Here is a 26346-nt window from a genome sequence, read left to right as displayed (position 1 = left end):
AACATTTCATGAACTGCCACAGCCTGTACACGGAGGGAGTCCGGTGCGCCTGGGCTCTCTTTCCAATCTTCATCGCTTCCCATCTCATGTCCAGCTGGTCTGCAGCACACTGCCCGGAGATGCAGCTAGTCCTCTATCACTGAGCCTGTTGCAATGGCTGCCAGGAGGACGAGGGGATCAGAGGGGTGGAGGCAGGGGCATGGGCTCATCCGCGGTTGCTATGGTGCCCCATCCTGGATTTGCCCATCTCTCCTAATGGAGCAAAGGGTAGAGGGAGGAGGGAGATAGGAAAAAGAACCACTGGTCCCCTCCCTTCCACTCTTTCTCTAGAGCAGATGTTGGCCCGGGGCTGTCTGGGTAAGGGATGAGAGGGAGAGGAAAGAGTAGTATGTCAGGATTAAGAGGGTTGGGGGGGGGGCATCCTGAGGGAGGAGGGGCAGGGCCCTCAGACCAGAAGCTAGCTGATGACGTTAGAGAGAGGGGGAAAACGAAAACACAGATGAGAGAAAGAAGAAAGAGGAGGCATGGAGACCCACCGCAGCCAGCCTCTGACTGCGCTCTCCTGAGCTGCCCCAGTCCTCCAGGTATCCCGGACCCCAGGGTCCAGAAAACTGCCCGCGGATGGGCAGCAGGGCAGTGGTCATGCCTTCTCCCGCGTGGGCACTTCTGGCTTCTTGTTTCCTCTGTGGCTGGGCTCTGGGGGGTCCAAGACCCCTTCGCTCTTTGCCCGTGATGGCCTCCCAAGCCAAGCCAGGACCCGGGCCAACGTGGGCTCCCCCTCAGGGAGCTGAGGCAGCCCTGGCTTTTCTCTACTCCGGAGATGCCCAACGGCTGTTGGGAGCCAATTGCAGTAAGCGCTACGAAGCTCACGGGGCAGAAGGCAGACCAGGGCTCCCCGCTGTGCTGCAGAGGGCAGCGGGTACCCTTGCCCAGGCGGCCAATTTTCTCAACATGCTGCTGCAAGCCAACGACATACGTGAATCCAGTGTGGAGGAAGATGTGGAGTGGTACCAGGCACTGGTCCGCAGCGTGGCTGAGGGGGACCCAAGGGCCTACCGAGCTTTGCTGACCTTTAACCCTCCACCGGGGGCCAGTCACCTTCAGCTGGCCCTGCAGGCCACCCGGATGGGGGAGGAGACCATTCTTCAGGACTTGTCTGGGAACAGGGTACAGGAGGGGAGTCCACCAGAGGATCCGGACAGTCCTACGCTGCAGAAGCGGGTGCTGACAAATGACCTAAGGAGCCTCGACAGCCCCAAGTGGCCACGGGGGGATGGATATGTGGGGGACATCCAGCAGGTGAGGCTGTCTCCTCCCTTCTTGGAATGCCAGGATGGCCGGCTCCGGCCCGGCTGGCTGGTAACACTCTCAGCTACCTTCTATGGGCTCAAGCCAGATCTAAGCCCAGAGGTTAGGTAAGTGGGTTTGGGCAGGATTTCGTGGATTTATGAGGGTGTGGGAGTGTGGGGGTTGCAAGTCTGCTCTACTATGCATGGAGCATTTGGCAAGAACATGTGTATGTCTGAGGGGCACAGATGTGTGAATATATATACATACATTCAGCTGTGTGTATCTGCAGCCAGCTCTGGGAATCTGTAACTATCTGTTAATGCACACAGGTGTGAGGGTGCATGCAATGTAAGAATCAGCCCATTTACACATCTTTATCTTAGTACCTATTGGCTTGGGTCTTTTGTTTTATTTTGTTTTGGTTTGGTTTTATGAACCAGGCTGGTCTGAAACTCACTATGTAGCCAAGGTTGGCTTTTGGACTCCTCATCCTCCTGCCTCTACCTCCTGAAAGCTGGGATTACAGGTGTGAGACACCATGCTTACCCTAAGTGTCTACTTGTGTTTATATGCTTAAGCATGTGAGGGAATGTCTGCAAGCATGTGCATATTCGCGTAGGCAGGCACACATCTAGAAGCAGGCACATTGTAGGTGAGAGTAAGTGGTAGAGACAGGCGTAGGTCCTGGCTGTCAGTTCTGAGGAGTAGATCTGAGCGGCAGGAGAGGGCTTGGCATGGATGACAGTGACAATCCAAGCACTGGCTTCTCAAAGGAGCCACGTGAGCATTCTAGGAGACTTCCCTAGGAGAAGAAAAAGTCCTTGGCAGGGGCTTGGAACCGACACCCTTTCTGTCCAGGAGTTGGCTTGGTCCCCAGAGTCATTCCCAGCATACACGTTCTTACATGGAGCAGGCCCCACTGCCCAGCTTTCCCTGACCCAGAGCTTGTGCTCCCGGTTCCTCGAGGAACTGAGTCTCCCTCAGCTACAGTAAAGGGTCAGGAGGCCTATGGAGAAGTGGGCAGCACACTGCCAGGCATCCGCAGGCAATCAGCGTTACTCTTCTAGCTCTGTGTCCCCGTGCATTGTTCCCAGCAGGGCTCCTCCTTGCAAGCAGGCAGCCTGGCTCCTGGCCAGAGCTCTCCCCACTCAGTCAGAGCAGGGCTTCTCCATTCCATTCCTGCTTCGCTGCAGTCAGTGCAAGTCTGGCTTGGGCAGAGGGAGGAGGTGGTTAAGCACTGAGCTGTGTGTGTCCTGTACAGACGTGCAGCGGGAAAAACCCCTTTCAGACTGATCATTAGAGCCCTGTCTCTGGACCCTGCTTTTTTTTTTTTTTTTTTGAGGTAAGGTCTCACACTAGTCCAGGCTGACCTGGAATTCACTATGTAGTCTCAGGGTGGCCTTGAATTCACAACAATCCTCCTACTTCTGCCTCCCAAGTGCTGGGATTAAAGGCGTGTGCCACCACACCTGGCTTGTTTTATAATATATATTTATTATTATTATTATTATTATTTTGGTTTTTTGAGGTAGGGTCTCACTTTGGTACAGGCTGACCTGGAATTAACTATGTAGTCTCACAGTGGCCTTGAACTCACAGCAATCCTCCTACCTCTGCCTCCTGACTGCTGGGATTAAAGGTGCGTGCCACCACACCCGGTTTATTTTCATTTATTTATTTGAGAAAGAGAGAGAGAATGGGCGCACCAGGCCCTCCGGCCACTGCAAACAAATTCCAGACGCATGTGCCACCTTGAGCATCCAGCTTTATGTGGGTCCTGGGGAATCAAACGGAAGTCTTTTGGCTTTGCAGGCAAGCACTTTAACCATTAAGCCCTCCTGCTTGTCTTGACATTCCTCTTTCCTGTCCCCCTTGAGGAAAACCTGAAAATGATAGGATGTTGAGAAGTACAAAGGTAGGGAACAACGGTGTGTAGGAAGGAGGGGGGTGTTGCCCCAGATACAGGGCAGAGACACGAGGGAAATGAAATGCACAATTGCCCTCCTGCTATATGGCAGCCACTGCGCTCAAACTTGCTGACTCCATTGGACTATAATCCAGTGCCCAAGGATGCATATCCACTTTTATCACCGTGCCTCTAACTGCCAATTTCCTGCCCTAGGGGGCAGGTGCAGATGGACATTGACCTCCAGAATGTGGACATCAATCAGTGTGCCAGCAGCCCAGGCTGGTACTCAAACACACATCTGTGTGATCTCAACAGCACTCAGGTAAGGATAAGTTTTGGGCCCGCTGGGCACCGCCTCCCTCGCCTTCTCCTACCTCTGCCACTGTCCAGTTCCCAGGAGCAGCTGACAAAGACACTGCAGCCTCTCTGGATTTCAGATGAGCCCCTAGTGACTGGCAGAGATGAAACGACAGGCTTTTGTAAAGTGAAGTCTACACAGTGCCTCTCACCCCACCCGAGAAAGCTGTCTCCGTGTGCCTCCCTGCCTGCCCTCCTTGCTGGGGCTTAGTGCTCCACGACCCCCTCCTTAGGATCCCTTCTGAGCCCCGGTTATTCCTCTTCTTCCCGTCCTTGGGCCTCATGTTTCCCCGTCAGCATAGCTCTGAGTTCCTCGTGGCCCACAAAGGATTAGTGTTTGTTGAAATCACTGGGATTTCTGGTTGGGGTGTGGGAGAAGCGTGAAAAGGTCCGGGACTGGTGAAGATGATGGACTCCAGGCTAGATGCAGAATCAAAGCCAGGCACTGGTGCATCAGAATGACGTGAGCACACGGACAGCCTCAAACCCAACACTGACGGGGGCCACAGAGCCTGTTCACGCTACTGCCACTCCAACTGCGGAGGCATTCCCAAGCTGCATGAAGCCAGGTCCTCCAGCAAATTGGCAGTTAAGGGAACTGCGTGCTGCTCTGGGCTCAGGTGGCCCTATCTCTCCTCATGGGTTTGAAGCTAGAAGTGCAGTGATAGAGAAGGGCCCCACTGACCTTTTTTGTTTTTTCCTTTGGTGCTGGGACCGAAGGATTGAACCCAAGGCCTCTTGAATGAAGAGCTTGCACTCTACTCACTTTTTTTTTTTCAAGGTAGGGTCTCACTCTCGCCCAGGCTGACCTGGAACTCATTCTGTAGTCTCAGACTGGCCTCAAACTCACAGCAATCCTCCTACCTCTGCCTCCTGAGTGCTGAGGTTAAAGGTGTGCCCCACCATACCCAGTTTCCATTCCCTTTTTTAAACTCAGCCATATTATGTCTGTCTGACTGTGCAGACCACATTCCAGTGATGCAGGCAAGAGGGGAAGCTGGGCCTCAGTTCCACCTGCAGAACGCTAACCCTTGAGAGGCTTGATAGCAAATCTCCCATAGGTGATACGCCTTCCTTTGCCTCACTGATGACTGCTTTCAGCAATTCCCTGCAAGTGATCCCGCCACACTCACAAGCTCAGCTTCCCTGCCGGGGGCCCTGAGGCCTGCTGCCTCCCGCTGAGCAAACATCAATGGGAGGAAGTGGAATAAAGAGCTGGCCTTGGCACCCCACCAACCTGGCATTAGCTTGGCATTAGGGCTGGGGAAAGTAATCCTGTGCCAAAGCCAGATGGCTCCAAATGGGGGAAGTTGCCACTCCATGGGAGCCTTTTCAACTCACCTGTGTGCCAAGGAGGGAGGCTCTGAACCAGCATGTAGACACACAAAGTATGATTGGGCCCCGAGTTCTATCTCCACCTCCTCTAATACCTCCACCCCTAGCAACAGCTGAGCAGCGGGAAATAGGACACGAGGCTCCTGCCAATCTGAACAAAAGGGTGATGCGTGCTGCTTAGGGTCTCCTGGAAAGAAGCGACAGCAGGAGGCAGGGAAGTTTCCACGGAGGGTGGGTTCTGCAAGGGCTAGGGGAGAGTGCCAGGTGGTATCCCCTAGTTTAGATTCAGAAGCTATGGAAGGAGGGAGCTCTTCTCAGCAGGGAAAGCTGTTCTAGAGAAAGGCACCATAAAACCCCATGTCGTTTGTTGTCCCCACAGTGTGTCCCCCTGGAGAGTCAGGGCTTTGTCCTTGGCCGCTACCTCTGCCACTGCAGACCTGGATTCTTTGGGGCAAGTGGCTCTGGGGGTATGTAAGTGTGGTGAGGGGTTGGTTGGGAGGGAGCATCTGGGGAAGAAAAGCAGACTGGGAGAGACCTTGGGAGGAAACTTGTGGGGCAAGGGCAGAAGGTAAAGACTCACAGGCCAGCTATGGTGGCGCACACCTGTAACCCCAACACTCGGGAGGAAAGGCCAGAGGACTGCTATGACTTTGAGGCCAGCCTGGGCTACCCAGTGAGACCTTGTCTAAAATATATGCCTGTGATAGATAGATGACAGAAGATAACATAAAACAAGAAAGGGGCTGGGGAGATGGCTCAGCCAGTAAAGTGTTTCCCATGCAAGCAAGAAGACTTGAGTTTGGATCCTCAGCATTCACATAAAAGCCGGGCTTGGTGGTACACACCTAGCATCTTAGCCCTGGAGAGGCATCCCTAGGACTACAAAGTGAGTACCAGGCCAACCCTGAGCCATAGTGAGAACCTACCTTGAAAATAAATAAAGCCAGGCATGGTGGCGCACGCCTTTAATCCCAGCATTTAGGAGTTGGAGGTAGGTGGATCACTGTGACTTCGAGGCCACCCTGAGACTACATACTGAATTCCAGGCTAGCCTGAGCTACAGAGTAAGACCCAACCTCAAAAATAAATAAATAAATAAATAAATAAATAAATAAATAAATAAATAAATGGAGAGAGAATGCAGGAGAGGCCAGCAGGGCCATTTGAAGAATGAACCAAAACCTGAAGGTGTGACAAAAGTTGCCTGGTATTGCCTCTTCCTGTTACCCTGCCCTTCCTGGGACATGGCCCCTTATCTCTGGGACCACATGAGGACAGTGTAGCCATTAGGATCAAAAGCTAAGATGTTAGGAGGCTCCAATTAAGGGCCATTCCTTTCACCCATCTTTTTCTTTAACGTTTACTTGAAAGAGGAGAGGAGGGAAGAGAATGGGCACACTAGGGCTTCCTGCCATGGCAAATGATCTGCAGACACTTGTGCTACTTTGTACAACTGGCCTTATGTAGGGACTGGGGGATCAAGCCTGGGCCATCAGACGTTGTAAGCAAGCACCTTTAACCTCTGAAGCCATCTCTCTGGCCCCCATCTTGTTCTTTCTAGGGTTAGAGGAGAGTGCCACTCAGACTGCCAGGCAATTTGGGTCCCTGAAAGGCAGCTCAGGGAAGATGCTGCGGTGCCAGCCATGTCCTGAGGGCTGCACTAGCTGCATGGATGCCACGCCTTGCCTGGTGGAGGAGGCCCTGGCACTGCGGGCAGCAGTGCTGGCCTGTCAGGCCTGCTGCATGCTGGCTGTCTTCCTGAGCATGCTGGTTGCCTACCGCTGCCGTGGGAGCAAGGCAAGTAGGCCATGTATGTCTCCTGTGCACGCACATGCCCGCCTCAACTAAAGACCCGAGTCTTGGTTGGATGGTGCCAATCTTTCTTCTGCCACTCTCTGCGTGACATTAGGCAATGACCTCTCCACTTTAGACTTAGTTTCCTCATCTGCAACATGAAGGTTTCGGGTTCACCTCAACACACGCTAGTTGGCTATCTGCTCTGCGTGCAACAGTGCAGTAGACAGTCCCTAAGGAGAAGTGACCTGGACCCCTGTGGAACTCTGTGTGTCATGGGGGAAGTCCATATGACCAATATGACACATTGACACAGGGACCAGAGTAAAGGTGCTGATAGGTACTGGGGAAGCTCAGAGAAGGGACCCAATTATCCTGCCTGGGATGGCACTGGAAAAACTTCCTGGAAAAAAAAGAGACATAGAAGCTAAGCTTGAAGGTTAACTGGATGTTTACTGGGCAGAGAAGAGGCATCCTATGCTAGTCCAGGGTGCAGTGTGATCCAAAACTTGAAGGAGTGTCAGAAGCCCTTTCCAGCTCCACCAACCTGTGATGTGAGCCCAAGGTAGCCCTTGGTGCCGGTGTGGCTAGAGCAGAGGTGGGGATAGAGGGCTGGCTGTAGACAGAGCACAGAACTCAAATTGTGGGGTGAGGCCCAGGGTCAGTGTGACCCCTCAGACAGGCCTAAGACTCTCCAGCACCATCCTGTAGGTTTGGTGCCTGCCCCATCCTGCTCATAAACCTCTTTCTTCGCTGCTCTCACAGAGGATCCGGGCATCTGGAGTTGTCCTGCTGGAAGCCATCCTGTTTGGATCCCTGCTGCTCTATTTTCCTGTGAGTGTGGTCAGCAGCTGGCCCTTCTTCCTGGTATCCCCAAGCATTTAGCCACCACCCTCCAAACTCCAGAATCCTTCTTGGCCTTCCTTTTCTTTTAAATAAATAAGTATATATAATTTGCAAGCAGAGAGAGACAGAAAGAGAAGAAAGATAGAGAGAACAGGTGCACCAGGGCATCCAGCTGCTGCAAAGGAACTCCAGATGCAAGCACCACTTCATGCAGCTGGCTTTATGTGGGTACTGGAGAACTGAACCTCGGGTCGTTAGGCTTTGCAGGCAAATGCCTTAACCACTGAGCAATCTCGCCAGCCCCCCATTCTCTGCCTTCTTTTTTTTTATTTTTTATTTATTTTTATTTAAAAAAATTTTTTTTGGTCATTTTTTATTTATTTATTTGAGAGCGACAGACACAGAGAGAAAGACAGATAGAGGGAGAGAGAGAGAATGGGCGCGCCAGGGCTTCCAGCCTCTGCAAACGAACTCCAGACGCGTGCGCCCCCTTGTGCATCTGGCTAACGTGGGACCTGGAGAACCGAGCCTTGAACCGGGGTCCTTAGGCTTCACAGGCAAGCGCTTAACCGCTGAGCCATCTCTCCAGCCCTCTCTGCCTTCTTGAGAAGATTCAGCAACTTCAAATGCCCACAAATGGCAGGCTGGCCTTGTGAGCTCTGGAGCCAAATGGCTCCCCAGGCTTGAGAGCTCCATGACCCACTGTGTGATTTAAGACAAGTTACCCGACTTCCAAGATAATCAAGCCGCTCTTTTTTAAAAAAATTTTTTCTTTATTTTTATTTATTTGAGACAGAGAGGGGGGAGAGAGAGGGAGGGAGGGAGGGGGTGAGAGAGAGAGAGAGAGAGAATGGGCACACCAGGGTCTCTAACCACTGCAAACAAACTCCAGATGCATGCACCACCATGGGCATCCGGCTTACATGGGACCTAGAGAATCAAACCTGGGTCCTTAGGCTTCTCAGGCAGGCACCTTAACCACTAAGCCATCTCTCCAGCCCTCAAGCTGCTCTTCTGCAGCTCGGAGGTAATGATGCTTCTGTTGCAGGGCTGCTGAGATGAGCCAGGTGCCTGGCACGGGCCTAGCACAGAGCACAAGTACAGTGGAGAGCAGCTCTTTCCCTCTCCCCACCCCCAATCAGGTCTTCATCCTGTACTTCAAGCCCAGTGTGTTCCGCTGCATCGCTCTTCGCTGGGTGCGGCTGCTGGGTTTTGCCACCGTCTATGGAACCATTACACTGAAGCTATACAGGTAGGGAGAGCTCTGGGCAGGTCTTGACATCACTGTGGTGATCCCAGGCCACCTAGCTGATTTGTACAGTGGAATTTTTCAAAGCCAGACCACTTTCTCTTGTGCCCCAAAGCCTGGCCTCATCGCACTGCCTTTACCAAGCCTGCACCCTCCATGTAATTCTGGGGGAAGGTGGGCAGCAGGACTCGTACGCTTCCGCGTGCACCCTCACCCCTACAGAGTACTGCAGCTGTTTCTGTCGCGAACGGCCCAGCGGGGCCCACATCCCAGCAGTGGGCAGCTGCTGCGGCGCCTGGGGCTGCTCCTATTGCTGGTACTGGGCTTCCTGATGGTGTGGACGGCAGGCGTCCTGGAACAAGGAAGCCAGCACATGCCTCTGGTGACCCGAGGCCACACTCCTACTGGCCGTCACTTCTACCTCTGCCACCATGACCGCTGGGATTACATGATGGTTGTGGGTGAGCTGTTTGTGTTGGGCCCAGTCCCTCTCCCTCTGGCCTTGGGCTGCCCGTCGGGGGTGGGGGGGGTAGGGGTCCTCCTGTGCTAGGTTTCCAGGCGCATCCCCTCCAGCACACTGACATGGTACCACGCTCTCCCTCCTTTCCCACAGCGGAAATGCTGCTGCTCTGCTGGGGCAGCTTCCTCTGCTATGCCACCAGGGCTGTCCCCTCTGCTTTCCATGAGCCACGCTACATGAGCATTGCCCTGCACAATGAGCTGCTGCTCTCCGCTGCCTTCCACACGGCCAGGTGAGAGCAGCCCACCTGCCCAGGGCTCCTCCCACGCCAGCGCTGCTCCTTCCCCCCACAGTGACCCCTGCAACACTGCCACAGCAGAGAAGGGAAATCGCCCCACATCCCGCATCTCACTAGGAAGGCCCCCAGCCCACAAGAGGAAGCATGCCCCATTCCTACTTCCTGTCCTGTACCTAAGCCTCTGGCACCCTTCCTTCTCTCTGCCTCCTTCCTCACTTCAGAGCAGAGCCTCAGAGCAGAAGGCTCGCTGCGGGCTCACGGGCCTTGCCCTGTGGGGGAGGCAGGATCAACTCACAGTGAAATGTACTGTCAGCTAGGCCGAGGAGACAAGGGGGAGCAGACCCGGAGGGCTTCCTAGAGGCAGGGATTGGCATGAGCCCTGAGGTTACACCTACTACAGGGAGAGCCCTCCTCAGGGCTGTGGCCAGGGGGTGAGGCAGGCTGCTGTTCTCACCCACCTACCTCGCTCGGCCTCAGGTTTGCGCTGGTTCCCTCCCTGCACCCAGACTGGACGCTTCTCCTCTTCTTCCTCCACACCCACAGCACAGTCACAGCCACACTGGCTCTGATCTTCATCCCTAAGGTGAGGTCTTCGTGTCCTGCATGAAGCAGTCCCCAGCCCCATGGTAAGGGACCTGCTGCCACCTCACTGCCCCTCCAGATCAGGGGGAAAAAATGACAGACGGTGTTGGGGTGAATGAGTGGGGGTGGGGGGGTTTACGATTCCTTGCTGCTAGCTCCTGAGCAAGGGAAATAGTGCTAGAAATGGAGGCAGTCCTTTTAACATATTTTGTGAACTCTGAGAATGTGGGGAGCTGTTCAGACAGATGGGGAGCTGAAGGCCATGACTTGGGACATCATCACCCTAGTCTCTTAGAGAAATAGAGAGCTTGGGAGATGGCACAGAGGCTAAAGGCACCCCGGTGCCCACATACAGCTGGACAGGCATTCATCTTCAGTGGCAAGAAACCCTGGCATGTACACACACACACACACACACAGTGCAAATAAGTAAATAAAATAAAAAAACTCCATGAACCCCTAGAATTCCAAACCAGGAAAGGGATAAAGAATCACAAGTAAGGAAATCCTACAGGGGAGATGTGGGTCAGAGTGGACAGGGTGCCATGATGAGTCTTCTTCCCCCACATGAACCTGTCCGGGCCAGTTCTGGAAGCCGGGGGCACCTCCCCGGGAGGAGATCTTGGACGAGGTATATGAGGACGAGCTGGACCTGCAACGCTCAGGCTCCTACCTTGACAGCAGCATTGCCTCTGTCTGGAGCGAGCGCAGCCTGGACCCAGGCGACATTCGGGTAGGTGTCATCCTCTACTCAGATTCTTTGATACCAGCTTTTTTGTTTTGTTCTTCAAGGTAGGGTCTCACTGTAGCCCAGACTGACCTGGAATTCACTATGTAGTCTCAGGGTGGCCTTGAACTCACTGTGATCCTCCTACCTTTGCCTCCCAAGAGCTGGGATTAAAAATGTGTACCACCATGCCCAACTCTGATATCAGCTTTTAACAACTGGGAAGAACACTGCTGTCCTGCCATCAGGCTGGGGGCCACTTAAGTTTTCCCTCCCCTCAAGACTGTCCCTACCTTCTTTACCACCAAAGCAGTACACATACTACCCAAATGAAAAGAACCCAAAAATCCAGAATCCAGGGCTAGAGAGATGGCTTAGCAGTTAAGGTGCATGCCTACAAAGCCTAAGGACCCAAGTTTAATTCTCCAGGTCCCATGTAAGCCAGATGCACATGGTAGTGCATGCATCTGGTGTTCACATGCCCATTCTCTGTCTGCCTGTCTGTCTCTCTCCCTCCCTCTGTCTCAAATAAATAAATAAATAAAAACAAATCTCAAAAAAAAAAAACAAAAATCCAGAATCCAGATCCTGGGCCAAGGCACAGCCAAGAGTGGATGCTCAGTCCCTCATATCTTCATCACAGGGGCAGACTAAGAAACCCGTGGTGCCCAACAGAGCAGAATGGTTGGTGATCCTCGAAACAGCTGTGGGACTGGGAAGTTCAGGCAATGAGTGGCTACCAGCATCTTCTTTCTTTCCCTGGACCTGGCAGGCCTTGGAGAATGAAAGCTCTCCCCGAGCTTGCACTGAGAGAACAGGCTTCCTCTTATTTTTCTGTTTTTATAAAACCTAAAGCCCAGAAGCCATCTTGGGAAATCATTTGTCCATTCCCTACATCTGACTTCTCTACAGCCTTGCCAAGCAAGGAGTCTTACACATCCCCCAGTTCCTTCCTCATCCCAACTTCCTCTACCAGTTTCCTCCTCACCCTCTTAGCTCTGGCTGTCCTGTCTTCTGCTGTCCTCTTGGCAAAGGCTGAACTGAGGGCTCCCACTCACCCCAATCCATAGCCATGCCTCCATCAGCCCTCCACTCTCTGGAACACAAGCTGATCTGCTACCCCCATGCCAGCTCTATCCAAGGAGACAAATCCAGAGCACAGAAGGCCTGTATTTACACCAACATACAACATTCTTCCTCTCCACTAGTTCCATCAACCTCCTAGAATCTTCTAAGGAAGCCCACACAGGTCAGCAGGTACCATTGCTTTGAAGGATGCACAGGCACAGAAGTCAAGAAAAGAGCACTGAGTGTCAGCACTCTCAGCTCTGATCCTGGTCTTAATGTGGGTCAATGCCCATGAGACCACGGTACCCCAAAGAAGGGAGGGTACTCTGAGCCCTCAGAGCTGAACAGATCCAGTTAGAACCAGGTTGGCACTGGTCTTACAAAAGCTGAGTGAGCTGGGCATGGTGGTGCACACCTTTAATCCCAGCACTTGGGAGGCTGAGGTCAGAGGATCACTGTGAGTTCAAGGCCAGATTAGCCTACAGAGTGAGTTCCAGGTCAGCCTGAGCTACAGGGAGACCCTGCCTAAAAAAAAAAAAAAAAAAAGCTGAGTGTATTTTGAAAGTTTTTAGGGCTAGAGATATAGCTTGGTACTTATCTAGCATGCACAAGGCTCTGAATTTCATCTCTTGCACCATGTAAACTGGGTACAGTGGCCCAGGCCTGGAACTCTAGCACCCAGGAGCAGAGGCTGGAGGATCAGGAGTTCAAGGCCATCCTCAGCTAAATGGTGAATTTAAGACCATCCTCAGTTACATAATGAGTTCAAGACCACCTAGGATATAAAAGATTTTTCTTGTTTTGCTTTGTTTTTTTCAAGGTAGGGTCTCATTCTTCCCCAGGCTGACCTGGAATTCACTATGTAGTCTTAGGGTGGTCTCAAATTTATGGTCATCCTCCTACCTCTGCCTCCTGATGCTAAGATTAAAGGCATGTGCCATTATGACCAGCTGATAGAGAAAAATTTGCCTTAAAAAACTGGGGACTGGGGAGATTGCTCAGTGGTTAAAGGCACTTGCTATCAAAGCTTGCCAGCCTAGGTTCAATTCCCCAGCATCCTTGTAAAGCCAGATGCACACTGTGGCACATGCATCTGAAGTCTGTTTACAGCAACAAGAGGTCCTGGCACACCCAATCTCTCTCTCTTTCTCACAAATAAATAAAAATAAATCTTAAAAAAAAACAAGCTGGGAGCCAGGCATGGTGGCGCACGCCTTTAATCCCAGCACTTGGGAGGCAGAGGTAGGAGGATCGCCGTGAGTTCAAGGCCATCCTGAGACTCCATAGTGAATTCCAGGTCAGTCTGGGCCAGAGTGAGACCCTACCTCGAAAAAAAAAACCAAAAAACAACAAAAAAAAAAAAAAAAAAAAAAAACAAGCTGGGGCTGGAGAGATGGCTTAGTGGTTAAAGCACATGCCTGCAAAACCTAAGGATGCAGGTTCGATTCTCTAGGTCCCACATAAGCCAGATGCACAAGGTGGTGCATGTGTCTGGAGTTCATTTGCAGTGTCTAGAGGCCCTGGCATGCCCATTCTAATATATAAATAAATAAAATCTTTTTTAAACCCTAGCACCCAGGAGTAGAGGCTGGAGGATCAGGAGTTCAAGGCCATCCTCAGCTAAATGGTGAATTTAAGAATTTAAGACCATCCTCAGTTAAAAAATAAGTTTAAAAATAAGCTGTTAGTTTAGGGCTGACGAGATGTCTCAGTGGTTAAAGGTACTTGCTTACAAAGCCTGACAGCCAGGGTTCAAATCCCTAGTACCCATGTAAGCCAGATGTACAAAGTACTGCATGCATCTGGTGTTCATTTGCAGTGGCAAGATGCTCTGGTACACCCATTCCCTCACTCTTTTTTTTTTTAAACTCTATTTTTATTTATTTATTTGAGAAAGAAGGAGGCAGAGAGAGGGAGAGAGAGAATGGGCATGCCAGGTCCTCCAGCCACTCCAGACACATGCACCCCTTGTGCATTTGGCTTACATGGGTTCCTGGGGAATTGAACCGAAGTCCTTTGGCTTTGCAGACAAACATCTTAATCACTAAGTCATCTCTCCAGCCCCCTTGCTCTCTTTATTATTCTCACCGTCTCCATACCTCTGTTTGCAAATAAATAAATTCCAGACATGCGCCACCATGTGCATCTAGTTTATATGGGTTCTGGGGAATCAAAACTGGGTCCTTGTCTTCGTTGGCAAACACTTTAAGTGCTAAGCCATCTCTCCAGTCCAAATAAGATTTTTTGTTTTCTAAATATTTTAATTTATTTATTCATTGATGGAAAAGAGAGAGAGAGAGAGAATGGGCGTGTCAGGGCCTCCAGCCACTCCAGATGTGTGCACCCCCTTGTGCATCTGGCTAACGTGGGTCCTGGGGAATCGAACCTGGGTCCTTTGGCTTTGCAGGCAAACACCTTAACCGCTAAGCCATCCCTCCAGCACCAAATAAAGTTTTTTTTTTTTTTTAAGCTGTAAATTACAAGCCGGGCATGGTGGCACACGCGTTTAATCCCAGCACTCGGGAGGTAGAGGTAGGAGAAGTGCTGTGAGCTTAAGGCCGCCCTGAGCTACAGTGTGAGACCCTACCTCAAAACTCCCCCCCCCCAAAAAAGCAAAAGCTATAAGTTTTAGGAGCAGAAAAGGAACACGGCTTGATGAAGAGATCACCAGAGAAAATAGTCTCAACATGGGCGGAGGGGACAATCAGTCTGGCGATCTCAAAGGCAGCTCTGTTCACCATCCCTTCCCGCCCCGCAGGATGAGCTGAAGAAGCTCTATGCCCAGCTGGAGATCCGCAAGACCAAAGAAATGGCTGCTAATAATCCTCACCTGCCCAAGAAGCGGGGCAGCTCACGCCAGGGTCTGGGCCGCTCCTTCATGCGGTACCTGGCAGAGTTCCCGGAGGCGCTGGCCCGGCAGCACTCCAGAGACTCGGGCTCCCCAAGCCGCAGCAGCCTTCCTGGCTCCTCTCGCCGCCGGCTCCTCAGCTCCAGTCTCCAGGAAGCTGAGGGGCCACCAGCCCTGCGCAAGACTCGGAGCACCTATGACCACCGCCGGGAGCAGGACCCGCCTCTTCTCAACTCTCTGCTGAGGAGGAACTTGTCCAAGAAGGCTTCTCAGTGGGAGGATCAAGAGCCGGTGGAGGGGCCCCCTGCCCTGGGCTTCAGGTCGGCCAGTGCCCACAACCTGACAGTGGGAGAGCGGCTCCCCAGAGCCCGGCCTACATCGCTGCACAAGTCACTAAGTGTCGTGGCTGGCTCCAGGGAAAAGGCTCTGCTTGTGGCCAGTCAAGCCTATTTGGAGGAGACCTATCGGCAGGCGAGGGAGAAAGAGGAGCGGAAGAAGGCCGAGATGGCCATGGTGAGCCCAGTGCGGAGGCCATCGACCAGGAGGCTGGCACGTGCTCGAGGGGCTCCCCTGTCAGCCCCGCCTTCCCCTGCCAAGAGCAGCAGCATGGGCAGCTCTCACGCTTCTGGGAGGCTTCATGAGGAGGCTGGGAGAAGGCTACCTCACCCACCTATTCGGCACCAGGTCTCCACGCCCATCTTGGCGCTGTCTGGGGCCTGCATGGGAGAGCGAAGAATGCTATCTCCCACCACCACCTTGGCTCCTGCTCCATTGGCAGCTCTAGCCCCGGTCCCTGTTCCTGCCCTGACACCCGTCCCCACTCCTGCCCTGACACCAGTCCCCGCTCCTGCCCTGACACCAGTCCCCGCTCCTGCCCTGACACCGGTCCCCGCTCCTGCCCTGACACCGCTCCCAGTGACCCCACAAAGCCCCAGATTACTCACCTTCATCTGCCCCTGGGAGAATGCAGAACTTCCAGCAAAGAAAGAAAATGTGGCCCAGGAAAGCCCCTTAGGGCCAGAGCGAGGCGGCCACTCCTCTGCCCCAGCTCACACCAAGCTCTGGAGGGCCCTCTCTGTGGCAGTGGAGAAAAAGGGGGCTGGGGAGAGTGAGCTGGACACAGAGGACAGGCATGTCCATGGGGAAGCTGATGATGTGGAGGACGACAAACCCAAGGTCTTTTCAAAATCCCACAGCCTCAAGACCCCCGTGCAGCAGGGCTCCATGCGCAGCCTGGGCCTGGCTATCAAAGCTCTGACCCGCTCTAGGAGCACGTACAAGGAGAAGGAGGGCGGGGAGGACAGCCCCACGAGTGAGAAGGGAAGAGCTGCAGCAGCGGGCGTGGGGGCTCCACCCCGATCTCCCAGGCTAGGCCGGCCCAGGGGAGTGAGCAAACAGGCTGCCCTTGCCCCCTGTGATGATGAAGAGTCCCTCCAGAACCAACAGAATGCCCAGACCAGCAGAATGCTCCAAGTGTGCCACCGGGAGGGCAGCAGAGAACAAGATGACAGGAGCAGGAGCACATCCCAGGGTCTAGGGGAGCGCAAAGTTGAGAGAACAAGTAAAACTGCACTTGCCACACTAAGGCACGTTTTTGGGGACAAAAATATTGAACAAGCACATGAAGGCCCTGTAGGGTGTCAAGAACTGCCCAAAGCTGACATCCAGCCCTTGGGCAGCACTGACCACAGGGTGGCAGAAGTTTGCCCTTGGGAAGCCACCGAGTCAGAAAGGTGCCAGCCAGACAGTAGCAACAGGGTCAACATATGCCTGAAGGAGGGGAGTGCAGGAGGCCTCGAGCGGCAAGCATCACGGCGCACTCTAAGTGGCTCCCAGGAAGAGAAGGGGAAAGCCCCAGAGAAGTCAGATCCCAAAGGATTGGCTGTCATTACACGGAAAAAGCCAGAGAGACTAGTCAGGAGCCAGGAGGCAGTGTGTCCCTGGGAGAATGCTGACCCTGGAAATCCATCTCCTTGGTCAGCTCCACAAGACTGTGACAGAGGCCAGGGCAGCTGTGAGGTGGTGGGCAGTGTGGAGGTAAGGAATGTGACCAGGCATCCAGGGGAAGCCAACAACCCAGAGGCTTGTCCACCCAACACTGCCAAGACAGAGCTGGGCCCATGGGAGGTGAGTGGTGGGAAGGAAGGCACACCAGCCCATGGGGTGAAGGAACTCCTCCAAGAAAGACAAAAAGTCCCCCCAAAAGCAACCTTCTGGAGAGAACAGAATCTAGGCGGAAACCTAGCATCTCTTTGTCCGTGGGAGAGTACAGATTTCCGGGGCCCCTCAGCAGTCTCGGTTCAGGCCTCAGGAAGCTCGGGGAGCTTGGGCAGCGGCATTGCAGAGGTCTGCCCATGGGAAGCAGAAGATAATCCTGCTAGTAAGAAAGCGGAGATCTGTCCCTGGGAGCTGGGTGATGAGCAAACAGGCAAAGAAACACTGAGTCGGAGGGTAGATGCAGAATCTCTCCAGGGAGAGGAGAAAGCCCCCAGAAAGGGGTGCTCAGAAGAGATGGGGGAGCAAACTGTGAAAGCAAGGCCAACAGTCAGTCAAGGGCAGGAATCACAGGAGTCAGTGTGCCCCACAGAGGTCACAATCCCTGCAAAGTCCATCTCATGTCCAGACAATTCCTCATCCAAGGCTGACAGTCAACTCCTAAGCAAGGGGGGCAGCCAAGCAACACAGGCGTGTCCTTGGGAAGAGCTCAAGCCAGAGGGAAAGCGAGCAGCACCTTCGACAGAAGACATCTGTCCTTGGGAAGTAGACGAAAGAGCCAGGGACTTCACATCGGAACATGCACCCGTGGGAGGGGAATCTACAAAGGACAAGGAGAAAATGACTGGAAAAGCAGGAATCCAAGATGTCACAGTATGGGAAAAGCCTGAAGAACAGAGCCAAAAGCAAGAAACAGTTTGTCCCTGGGACAGTGTGGGCCCTGATGGCTTCCCCCAACGAAATACAGACCGACCCCAAGCCATTTTCCAGAGGCCAAGTGTTGTGGGAGGCAGTGCCGCTGAGATCTGCCCATGGGACATGGAGGAGACCCTGACAGCTGAGAAAGCAAAGGTCTGTCCTTGGGAAGTGGGTGCTGAAGCGGGAGAGGAAAGGGCTTCCGGAGCTGAGGCCACTGGGAAGTCTCCAAACAGTACAGGACAGGTTTCTGCACATCCTCATCCTGGGCAGTCAGCTCCAAGGAAGCCAGAAAGGCCAGCCCTGGAGCAGGAGATGGTCTGTCCCTGGGACAGCTTGGGCCAAGGGGGTTCCTCTCAGCATTCAGACACTCTGGACACTGACAGACCAAGAGCTGTACTCCAGGAACCAAACCATGCCAGTTCTAGGCCAGCTGAGGTGTGTCCTTGGGAAGCAGAGGAAGTTCCTGCCAATGAAAAATCCCAGATCTGTCCCTGGGAGGTCAATGAAGGAACTACTGGGAAGGTACTGGATAGGGAGGTAGGGAATGAATCAGCAGGGCAAAGGGAGAAAACTCTAGAAAAGAGACATACCTCTTCAGGAGAAGGCAGATCAAAACAGGAACAAGAAGCTATCTGTCCTTGGGAGGAAAAGGACTTGGGGGAACCATCTGCTCAAGTGCCTGAGGTCTCAGATTTACTCAGCAGCACTAGTAGCCAGGTGGCAGAGGGGCATTCCTTGAGAGTGAGTGATAAGGCAACAGACAAGGGAGACCTGAGACAAGACCCAAAGGCAGGCTGTCTCCCAGACGATGCCACCCAAAGAAAAGCTCCAGCATTGAAAGCAGAATTCACTATTGAAGATAGGGAGAAAACATGCAAGGAGCGCCAGTCTGTCTGTCCATGGGAGAGCATGGTGCCAGCAGGTTCTTCCCCCCACCTAGACAGTCACCCTGACCAACCTACAGCCGTATCACAGACACTGGTCAGTGGTGGGGGCAGGGTCACTGAGGTGTGTCCATGGGATGCTCCTGATATGGATGCATATCAACCTGACAACAATGCCAAGGCCGAGATCTGTCCCTGGGAGGTGACTGGGAGAATCCCAGAGAAAGGGCTACCGAGGCAGGCTGAAAAGGGAGACTCTTGGGAGGAGAAGGGAAGGACCTCTGAAAAACCAGGGCCCAGAGGAATGGCTCAGAAAACACCACAGAACGAGGAGTCTGGAAAGCTGGGTCCCAGGGAGAGTCAGGACTTTGGCAGTGTGTGTCCACAACCAGCCCCAAGTGCTTCTGATGAGAACAAAGGCAGTCCTAAGGTAACAGGCTGTGGAGGGGGCAGGGTTTCAGAAGTGTGTCCATGGGAAGCAGAAGAGACTCCCTCTGCCAACAAAGCTGAGATCTGCCCTTGGGAGGCAAGTCTGGGAGCAGCAGAGGGGCTGGAACAGGAGCTGCAGGAAGTGTCACCAGGGCAGGGAGAGCTGATGCCTCCCAAGGAAGGACCTGGAAGGGCTGAAGGGCACTTTTCAAAAGCAACAGCAAAACTAGACAGTGAGCAAGTGACAGTCTGTCCCTGGGAAGGCACAGGGTCAGGAGAGCCCTTTTCCCAGACAGAGCCTCAGGATACAGAGCACTCCACAGTCAGGCCCCACACAGCAGGCGGCCCAGGGAGCAGAATGGCGGAGCTGTGCCAGTGGGAAGTCACAGATCCAGAAGGAAATAAAATAAAAGGTACCATGGCAGACATTTGTCCTTGGGAGGAAACCAGAGCCCCACCGGAGGAATCTGGTCTCCTGGCTTTATCAGCAGCTCAAACAGATGTCCTTACAGAGCCTGGGAAATCACTCTGCCTTTTGGCACACAGACCTCTTGATAGCTTCCTTCCAGAAAGCAAGAGCTCCCACCCTAAGGTGAGCAAGCCACCCAGTTCTTTTGCTGTAGAAGGTGTCAGAGAACAGCAAGGGCCTTTGGGGCTTGAGCTCAGGGCCAAATTAGCTCCAGAGTCAAGTCTCCAAGAAACCCAGGCTCAGAAGGCCTTCTTACCTGATGACCAAGAACAAGGGGCTCCAGAGGTTCAAGGAGAGGAACCCAGCCCCCCACCTGCGTATCCTTGGGACTGGGAATAACAGCTCCATAGGTCAAGTCAAATTCCTAGCCTTTAGGAGCCAAGGCCCCTCCTACAACCTTGTTTTCCCTAAGTGCTGAGTAAAAAGCACTTGTCTCCTTCCCCTTCCCATCTGAAAGAAACTGTATAAGAAGGGAGCACCTTAGAGCCTAAGGGCTGTCTCACCCTCTCTACCTCTTTCCTTTCTGCTTGAGCTGGCCCCTCTGCTTCCAAAGAATAATCCCATCCATCCAGAGATTTGACACAGCCATCACTTGTTTAGATAGGTCTTAAAATGCTGGGGAGATGACTGCTTGCAAAGCTTGTTGGCCCAAGGTTCAATTCCCCAGGACCCAATGTAAAGCCAGATGCAAAAAGCGGTGCATGTGTCTGAAGTTCATTTGCAGTAGCAAGAGCACCTGGCAAACCCATATGCAAACTCTTTCTCTCACACACACATGCAAATAAATTAAAAAAAAATTTTTTAGTACAGGTCTTAGCAGTGAGAGGGAGTCAGCAATGCCCACAACAGAGAGACTCAATTGTTCTTTTTAGTCTACCCAAGGCAGTGGCAACACAGGGACTGTCAGAGAGGCAGCCATAAAGTCACATAATTCAAGAGGAGAGAAATTGGAATAAAGTAAGGACTCAATGGGCTGGAAAGATGGCTTAGTAGTTATGGTATTTGCCTGCAAAGCCTACGGACCCAGCTTCAATTCCCCAGTATCCAAGTACGCCAGATGCACAAGGTGGTACATGCAACTGGAGTTCATTTGCAGTGTCCAGAGGCTCTGATATGACCATTTTCTCTATATATTTGTCCCCCTCAAATAAATAAATAAAATTATTTTTAAAAAAGAGGGTTGGAGAAAGTTTAGCGGAGAAGGTGCTTGCCTGCAAGGCCAAGGGACTCAGGTTCCACCGTGCAGGATCCACGTAAGCCACGCATGTGGCTGGAGTTGGTTTGCCGTGGGTGGAGGCTCTGGCACACCCATTCTCTCTATCTGCCTTTTTCTCTTTCACAAGTAAATAAAAATTAAAAAAGAAAAAAAGATTCAAAAAGGTGTCTGAAAAGCCTCACAGACCTTGTCTTGCCGCCCTGCCCTCCTCCAGTGGTGCTGGGGAATGAACTCAGGTCCTCACAAATACTTGATAGACACTCTTACCACTGAGCTATATCCCTGTCCAAGGACCTTGTCATTTGACTGGAACCTCCCATTTTGGCCTGATGGCTCCTCATATGAATCTTGTTTAATTGCTGAAGTAGAGACGACGAGGCACTCTAACATCACTGTCCACACCTGACATCCAAAGTGACAAGACAGAACAAGAACAGTGAAGGAAAGACACTTTCTCCAGGTCCTGCCACGTCCTCTTAGCTCTTCCAGCTATCTCCCCTCTCCCTGGCCCAGCTCATCTCACAGTTAGTTCTTTCTGCAGTTGGCAACAGGAACCTGCTTTAGCCAATGTCCCTGGAGCCAAGGGCAAATCCGCAGTTCTCTGACCCACGTGCTCAGTGTTGAGAGGGCATACGAGCCTCCTTCCCAGAGGAGCCTGACAAAGACAGGAGGCCCTGTTTGATAGCCAGCATCCCAACCACTCTCCCTCAGGCAGCAGAGCTTGGGGGGGGGGGGGAGGCAGGTGAGCAGCCCGCCGGAGGGCACAGGCATGGTGTAGATACAAAGGCTCTCATGCTCAGGTTTGCTCCCTTCTTAGTGGTCGGTTCAGGCTCCCCCTGTTGAAGTAGCACTACGTAACAGAGGGCTGAGATTAGAAGATACGACCTGAGGAAGAGGAAAAACATACAAAGAAGTTCTAGGCTTGGGAGAGGTGAACTGGGGGTGAAATTGGGAAGGCTGATCTAGCAGAGTTGGCAGAGACATTAAAGACAGTAGCAAGTCTTACTAACAATGTACTCGTTCATGGCAAGAAAAACCCAGTGGGAAAACCAGAAATGTGCAGGTAAACATTCTGAGCCATTTAAAGGACTTCACAGACAAAGCAGACAAGTGCTCCCCCTAAAAAGGGAGCAGAGCAACGGAGTAACCTACTCTCCTGTGGAGGCAGCTACCTCACCCACACACAGTCCTTTCTCTTACCCAGGTCCCCAGCCCTAGACTTTGACAGCAATTAACTGAGGGTGTTAGCATTCTGAGCCCTGGCTACTTAACCACAGAGCTTCTGAACCAAGGTGGACTTTGCCAACTGTAAACTCCACAGCAATCCCAGTAGGTCTGGGCCAACGAGGCCCTCATATTCACTGTTGTAAGTAGCCATGGGGAGAAAGAATAAAGCAAGCTTTTCTTAAGCCACTGCAGTTGGTTCCAGCTCATTCTTAACAGTGATTTTCTTTGTCAACAGAGGAATAACAGACAGGTAAGAAGAGAAGAGTGACTGCTTCAAAGCCTAGGGAGGTCACTCTGTACCCTGCAGGACTTTGGGTAGCCTGGTTAATTCTCGGCCAGTGCCCGAAATCAGGGCTGATGCTACAGATGGTCCTGCCCGGTCCTCCTAGTCAACCCTTCACATCTGGGGCCATTTGCTCAGCTGGACTTGATCCCAGAGGAAATGAAAATTGCACTTATCCTCTGGTTCCCTGTGGCAGTTATTGCTTAACTGCTATTTAGGATTATCTAGAGACCCCTGAGATAGATCCAGGGGAATGGAATGAAAAAGCTTATTTGAGGCACTGTTTTTATGAACTCGGCAGAACTGCATGTAATGTTTGCTAAGTGTGCTTTTCTACATCTCTGCTTCCCTACTCTGCTAGGATTTCCTCCCTTCCTCCACACTCCTGGACCGTGGATCCGGCTCACAGCATTTCTCATTTTGCTTTAATCCAGGGCTCAGGCAAATAGGATGAGTCCAAACCTCACTTGGGCAGTAATGCAGCAAAGTGATGTACATTTTCAGCTTAGAGGGTTGAGACTAAGCAGTCAGAGAGTGATGGCCTTGGATTAGCTCATCACTGCAACTTCTTCCACAAGCATCCATACACCTGTTTCCACAGTCAGTACTCAACAGCTGCCGTAACACCAGTTTCCTCCAGTGAGGTCTTTCACATTTGCAACTTTGCCAAAATGGTAGTTTCAGAGAGACTAAAAAGGGTTAGGTTTTTATTTTTGACTTATTCCTTTTTTTTTTTTTAGTTTTTCGAGGTAGGGTCTCACGTCTCACTGTAGCCCATGTTAGCCTAGAATTCACTATGTAAAAGCTGGGCATGGTAGTGCACACCTTTAATCCCAGCACTCAGGAGGCAGAGGTAGGAGGATCACAGTGAGTTCAAGGCCACCCTGAGACTACGTAATGAATTCCAGGTCAGATGGGGCTAGAGTGAGATCCTACCTCAAAAAAAAAATAAATTCACAGGCTGGAGAGATGGCTTAGTGGTTAAGCGTTTGGCTGTGAAGCCTAAGGACCCCGGTTCGAGGCTTGATTCCCCAGGTCCCACGTTAGTCAGATGCATAAGGGGGTGCACGCGTCTGGAGTTCGTTCGCAGAGGCTTGAAGCCCTGGCGCGCCCATTCTCTCTCTCTCCCTCTATCTGTCTTTCTCTCTGTGTCTGTCGCTCTCAAATAAATAAATAAATAAATAACATTAAAAAAAAATCACTATGTAGTCTCAGGATGGCCTTAAAACTCACGGCATCCTTCTACCTCTGCCACCACAGTACTGGAACCAAAGGCATACACTACCCGGTGACCTATTCGACTTTCTGTGTACTCTACTAGGCTTAAATAAGTATAAGAACCAAAATTCTGGGGGCTGGAGAAATGGTTTAGCCGTTAAGAAGCTTGCCTCTGAAGCCTAAGGACCCAGTTTCAATTCCCCAGTACTCACATAAAGCCAGGTGCAAAGGTGGCACAAGAGTCTAGAGTTCGTTTGCAGTGGCTGGAGGCCCTGGCATGCCCATTCATTCTCTAAAACAAATTAAATGTTTTTTTTTTTAATTATTTATTTATTTGAGAGCAACAGACACAGAGAGAAAGACAGATAGAGGGAGAGAGAATGGGCGCGCCAGGGCTTCCAGCCTCTGCAAACGAACTCCAGACGCGTGCGCCCCCTTGTGCATCTGGCTAACGTGGGACCTGGGGAACCGAGCCTCGAACCGGGGTCCTTAGGCTTCACAGGCAAGCACTTAACCGCTAAGCCATCTCTCCTGCCCAAATTAAATGTTTTTAAAAAATTTTTATTTATTTGAGAGAGATGGGGAAGAGAGAGAATTGGCATGCCAGGGACTCCAGCTGCTGCAAATGAACTCCAGACGCATGCGCCACCTTGTGCATCTGGCTTACGTGGGTCCTGGGTAATAGAACCTAGGTCCTTTGGCTTCACAGGCAAGTGCCTTAACCACTAAGCCATTTCCCAGCCCCTCCAAAACAACTTTTTAAAAAATTAACAAAAAACCAGTCATGGTGGTGCACGCCTTTAATCCCAGCACTCAGGAGGCAGAGGTAGGAGAATTGCCGTTGAGTTCAAGGCCACCCTGAGACTCCATAGTGAATTCCAGGAGAGCCTGAGCTAGAGTGAAACCCTACCTTGAAAAAAAATAAAAAAGAACTATACCTCTGATCTTTTTTTTGTTTTGTTTTTTGGGTCTGTGTGTATGTCTACAAGCCCTGGTGTACCCATTCATTCTCTAAACAATTTTTTTTTTAATTAACAAAAAAAAACAAACAAAACTATAAAGCTGGGCGTGGTGGCACACGCCTTTAATCCTAGCACTCGGGATGCAGAGGTAGATGGGATCCCCATGAGTTCAAGGATACCCTGAGACTACATAGTGAATTTCAGGTCAGCCTTGGCTACAGTAAGACCCTACCTTGAAGAATTTAAAAAAAAAGAAAACCTATAACTCTAATCTTTTTTGTTTGTTGTTTTTTTGTGTGTGTGTGTGTGTGTGTGTGTGTGTGTGTGTGTGTGTGTGTATTGCCAAGGATGGAAACCAGGGCCTCATGTATGTCAGGCAATTGCTCTTCCTACTAAGCTATATCTCCAGCAGGCCCTGTTTTTAAACAGAAACTCACACTGGACTGAGAAAATAAAAAATATTATAAGCCACCGGGCATGGTGGCACATGCCTTCAATATCAGCATTTGGGAGGCAGAGATAGAAGCATCGCCATGAGTTCAAGACCAGCCTGAAACTACATACTGAATTCCAGATCAGCCTAGTGTAGAGACCCTACCTCAAAAAAAAAAAAAAAATCAGAATTAAGTGTTACATTTCCTGTATGTATCAATCCCCCCAATCCATAACTTCCTGGGGTCACACAGGAATCAACTGATCATTAAGAATGCAGGGGCTGAAGGGTAGCTCAGTGGTGGCACACGCCTTTAATCCCAGCACTTGGGAGACAGAGGTAGGTGGAGCACCATGAGTTCGAGACCACCCTGAGACTACATAGTGAATTCCAGGTCAGCCTGAGCTAGCATGAAACTCTACCTCAAAAAACAAAAAACAACAACAACAAAAAACCAAGTAGGGCTGGAAGAATGGCTTAGCAGTTAAGGCGTTTGCCTGCGCAGGCAAAGGACCCAGGTTCGATTCCCCAGGACCCATGTTAGCCAGATGCACAAGGGGGCGCACACATCTGGAGTTTGTTTGCAATGGCTGAAGGCCCTGGTGTGCCCATTCTCTCTCTCTCCAGCTCTTTCTCTGTCAAATAAATAAATAAACTATTTTTAAAAGCCAAATAATATTAATAATAAATGGATTAATTAAAAATATTGTTAGAGCCGGGCATGGTGGCACACACCTTTAATCCCAGCACTTGGGAGTCAGAGGTAGGAGGATTGCCATGAGTTCAAGGCCACCCTGAGACTACAGAGTTAATTCCAGGTCAGCCTGGACCAGAGTGAGACCCTACCTCGAAAAACCAAAAAAAAAAAAAGTTAAATGGGGGGTTAAAGATATCTCAGTGGTTAAAGCACCTGCCTACAAAGCATAATGACCTGGGTTCAATTCCCCAGTATCTATGTAAAGCCAGATGCACAACGTGGAACATGCACCTGGAGTTCATTTGCGGTGGCTTGGAGGCCCTGGCGCCCAATCTCTTTCACTTTCTCTGTTGGAAAATTCTTTGAAAGATTTTTTTTTTAAGCTTGGAGTAGTGGTGCACACCTTTAATCCCACACTCAGGAAGGAGAGGTAAGAGGATCACCTTGAGTTAGAGGCTACCCTGAGACTACACATTGAGTTCCAGGTCAGCTTGGGCTACAGTGAGACCCTATCTCAAAGGGGGGTGGGGGGTGGAGAAGAAGAACACTAATTATGCTGAGCATGGTGGCACACGCCTTTAATCCCAGCATTTAGGAGGCTGAGGTAGGAGTATCACTGTGATTTCTAGGCCAGCCTGGGACAACAAGGACTAAACAGTGAGTTCCAGGTCTGCCTGGGCTACAGCAAGACCCTACCTCAAAACAAACCAAAAAATACACTAATTACTCTTCCAAGGTCTAGATTTCCTAGAAGGTACTCACAACTACCCTGGCTTTCTACTTCTGCTATTTGTCAGGCCAGGCTTCTCCCAGTCTGAACCAGGGAAGATGTACAGAACCCACAAATACTTG

General features: G+C 51.5%; 1 protein-coding gene across 1 annotated transcript; it reads left to right on the top strand.

Moving 5' to 3' along the window:
• The first annotated feature begins 621 nt into the window (after positions 1-621).
• Positions 622-19797, top strand: Gpr179 (G protein-coupled receptor 179). Its single transcript, XM_045157878.1, has 12 exons — positions 622-1415; positions 3413-3521; positions 5271-5358; positions 6453-6688; positions 7451-7519; positions 8674-8783; positions 9003-9241; positions 9394-9532; positions 10016-10121; positions 10707-10853; positions 14674-15537; positions 15634-19797. Exons 1-12 carry the CDS (start codon positions 622-624, stop codon positions 19795-19797), a joined length of 7065 nt encoding a protein of 2354 aa, XP_045013813.1.
• Positions 19798-26346: the final 6549 nt, after the last annotated feature.

Source organism: Jaculus jaculus, chromosome 9 (assembly GCF_020740685.1).
Source record: "Jaculus jaculus isolate mJacJac1 chromosome 9, mJacJac1.mat.Y.cur, whole genome shotgun sequence".
In the NCBI taxonomy this organism is placed as follows: domain Eukaryota; kingdom Metazoa; phylum Chordata; class Mammalia; order Rodentia; family Dipodidae; genus Jaculus; species Jaculus jaculus.
This window is presented reverse-complemented; position numbering and strand designations above follow the sequence as displayed.